Below are 2952 nucleotides of genomic sequence, written 5' to 3'. Positions count from 1 at the left end.
TCTCTTGAGTTGTGTGGTAATTTGGCAGTGGCCTTATAAGAGAATGGCTAGGTACGAAAACTATGTTGGGTCTCACTGTCCTCAACAGGTTTGGGTGGGCCTAGGCTACATGTTAACACACTCATCTGGGTCTGAAGGCCCATAAAAAACATGCAGGTGAAGTGTCAGCTCGTCGCCTTGCTCTGACCGGGAAGCCTGGTTCTGTATCCATCCCGGCAGGAGCCCTGCGACGGAGATCTCTGCCTCCTGACTGGTACCGACATCCTCAGCTTGGTATTCTGCCTGTATCCCTCTGCTTTTGACCTTGGCTCTCACCCAGTCATGGGAGTTAGAAGTAAGCACCAACCGGTTTGAATAAATGAGAAGACAGGTCAGAGAAAGGAGTGTGTAGCTACTGAAGGCCGGCAGAGGACACTGGCCGTGCTGTAGAAACTATTCACATGACCAGCCCTGTAACAGCAAGTGTCTTCTTTCCTATGTGGAAAAGTGGGGGAAAGCCGCGATTTCTGAGGGCTAGGAGGTCTTTCCTCAGGGATGTTTTCTCCTGTTTCTCACTTTCAGCCCCTCAGGCACCAATGCTTTTTGGGTTTGAGTCAGGGTCTGGCAATATAGCCCGTGCTGGCCTGAAATTCATGGCGGTCCTACCTCAACGTCCCAGGTGCTGAGATAACAGGAATATAACACCAAGCTGGGTATTGCCTGTTTTGTTGTGTTCCCTCAGTCAGTAGGTGATCCAGGAGTCTATCTGCCTTTGACTTCAGGAGACTAAGACAAAGCCTAGCCCGTTACCCACCGCAAGCAATCTTCTCCCCCACCTCCGTAAAGGAAGAGACCAGCCTTCTGGGAATGTTACGACATTTTACAATCCTCTGCCTGTTGTACTAGCCGCGCTGGACCCTACCTAATAAATAAATGAGGAGTACCAAACTAGGTCGCCTGCCTTGGAAAGGGTGCGCAGGGCGGGTGGGATTGTCTGGTCTAAGACGAGCGGCTGTGGGGCCGTGGGCACCGCACTACAGTTCCCAGCAGGCCTCGCGCGCGTCTGGGCGGGACATCCGCGAGGAGGGGCAGACACTCATGGCGGGCCCGGTGAAGGACCGGGAGGCCTTCCAGAGACTCAGCTTCCTGTACCAGGTGAGACGGGGCTGCGGGCGGGCTGCAGTCCGGAACTGCGGCGCCGGGGCCGCGGACTGACCCGGGCGGCCGCCCTTGTCCCCAGGCTGCACACTGCGTCCTCTCGCAGAACCCCGAGAACCAGGCGCTGGCGAGGTTTTACTGCCACACAGAGAAGACCATCGCGAAGCGGCTGGTCCTGCGGCAGTAAGGCTCGGGCTGGCGGGCGAGCCGGGGGCGCGGGCTGGCGGGCGGGCGCGGGCCGACCGCCTCTTCCCGCCCAGGGACCCCTCTGTGAAGAGGACGCTGTGTCGCAGCTGCTTCTCTCTCCTCGTCCCGGGCCTCACCTGCACGCGGCGCCAGAGACGTGAGTGCTGTGTCAGGGACACTGGAGGGCAGGGCGGCGCCCAGCAGGTCCTGCCTCCTAGAGGGAGAGGCTTTCTGCAGCGGAATTGACCCCAAGACCAGCTTGACCACATGGCACCCTGTAGTTTAAAAAAATAATAATAAACTAACCCCGTTTACTTATTAATTCCTAAAATGCATTAAGTACCACTTTTTAATCCCAGTGGATCTCCAGGAGTTCAAGGCCATCCTGATCTGCATAATCCAGACCAGCCATGGCTGCATAATGAGATCCTGTCCAAACAAAAACGAATAACCACTCTGGTTTTGGCTCTTTTTGACATAAGCGACACTGTAGCCCGGGCTGGCCTCCAACTCACTGAAATGTATGGCCCCAGCATTCCTAGGACCAGGACTGCAAGCGAGAGACTGACTGCACACCCAGCTACTAGAGCAGTTGTAATTGCTTTGACTGAAGAGACTCACTTCTGCCGCCGGCAGGGAAGTGTGGGGTGAACAGGCAGACCGGCGCTCCAGACATTGGTCAAGGGGCAGGGAGGTGGTCAACGCAGGCTGTAACCCCCGCCGTGGGGAGCTGGTGCAGACGTGCAGATCCTGCGGCTCTCTGGCCGGCCTGTCTGAGAACATGGAGCCCCGGGTTCAGTGAGGGACTGGGTAAGATGTGGTAGGGGAGACACCCAAACTAGACTGCTGTCCGCCACACCTACCCCTAGGTGAGTGCTGTGTGCACACTCACGCCTAAAACACTAACACATATGCATGTATTCGATATAAATGATGACTATAAATACAGAGTTGCAAAAGGAGAGAGCGTTCAGGAGGCTGGAGTTGGAGGTAGGCAGCACGGAGAAAGGCGAGGCTGGAAAGGGAAGCCATCCATGTTTGTTGAAGAGTTTGAACTTCATGGGAAGAGCTCCATTGATACGTGTACGGGGCCTCCCACACACGTATCAGATTTGCATTCCAAGTACAATGAGATGGAATTCCTACTGATAGTGGAAGGAGAACTGCAAACAAAAAGAACCTTTTTCTCAGAAGCCAGAGTACTCTTCTTCCCCGCCCCCTTATACCCCAGGCCGAAAAGGACAGCGCTGGACAGTGCAGACCTGCCTGACATGCCAGCGCAGCCAGCGGTTCCTCAATGACCCCAAGCATCTGCTCTGGGGTGACCGCCCCGAAGCCCAGCTGGAAAATCAAGCAGGTGAGCACCCGTAGGGAAGGATGGGGGGTTCCAAGGGGTAGGACAGTGGAGAGCTGAAAAGGAAGGTAAGTGAGCCCGATTAATATAGGGGGTGCCACGGTCTTAGGAAAGTAATTCTCTGATTCTCCTTCACTGTCCAGATTTCAGACCATCAGAGCCCCCACCAAACATAGCCCACCTGCCTAAGGAGAATGAGTGTGCAGCCTCAGACTAGAAACACCAGTGACGGATTTCTTCCACTTCCCGGATAAATAAAGTTAAATTCTGCTTGA

The 2952-nt window shown here is 55.0% G+C and overlaps 1 protein-coding gene across 1 annotated transcript; it reads left to right on the top strand.

The window, feature by feature from the left end:
* The first annotated feature begins 1077 nt into the window (after nucleotides 1-1077).
* Nucleotides 1078-2952, top strand: Rpp21 (ribonuclease P/MRP subunit p21). Its single transcript, XM_055597056.1, has 5 exons — nucleotides 1078-1134; nucleotides 1220-1320; nucleotides 1398-1480; nucleotides 2555-2680; nucleotides 2821-2952. Exons 1-5 carry the CDS (start codon nucleotides 1078-1080, stop codon nucleotides 2892-2894), a joined length of 441 nt encoding a protein of 146 aa, XP_055453031.1. The 3' UTR covers nucleotides 2895-2952.

This window comes from Psammomys obesus, unplaced genomic scaffold, assembly GCF_907164565.1.
Source record: "Psammomys obesus unplaced genomic scaffold, mPsaObe1.curated_primary_1811, whole genome shotgun sequence".
Taxonomy (NCBI): domain Eukaryota; kingdom Metazoa; phylum Chordata; class Mammalia; order Rodentia; family Muridae; genus Psammomys; species Psammomys obesus.
This window is presented reverse-complemented; position numbering and strand designations above follow the sequence as displayed.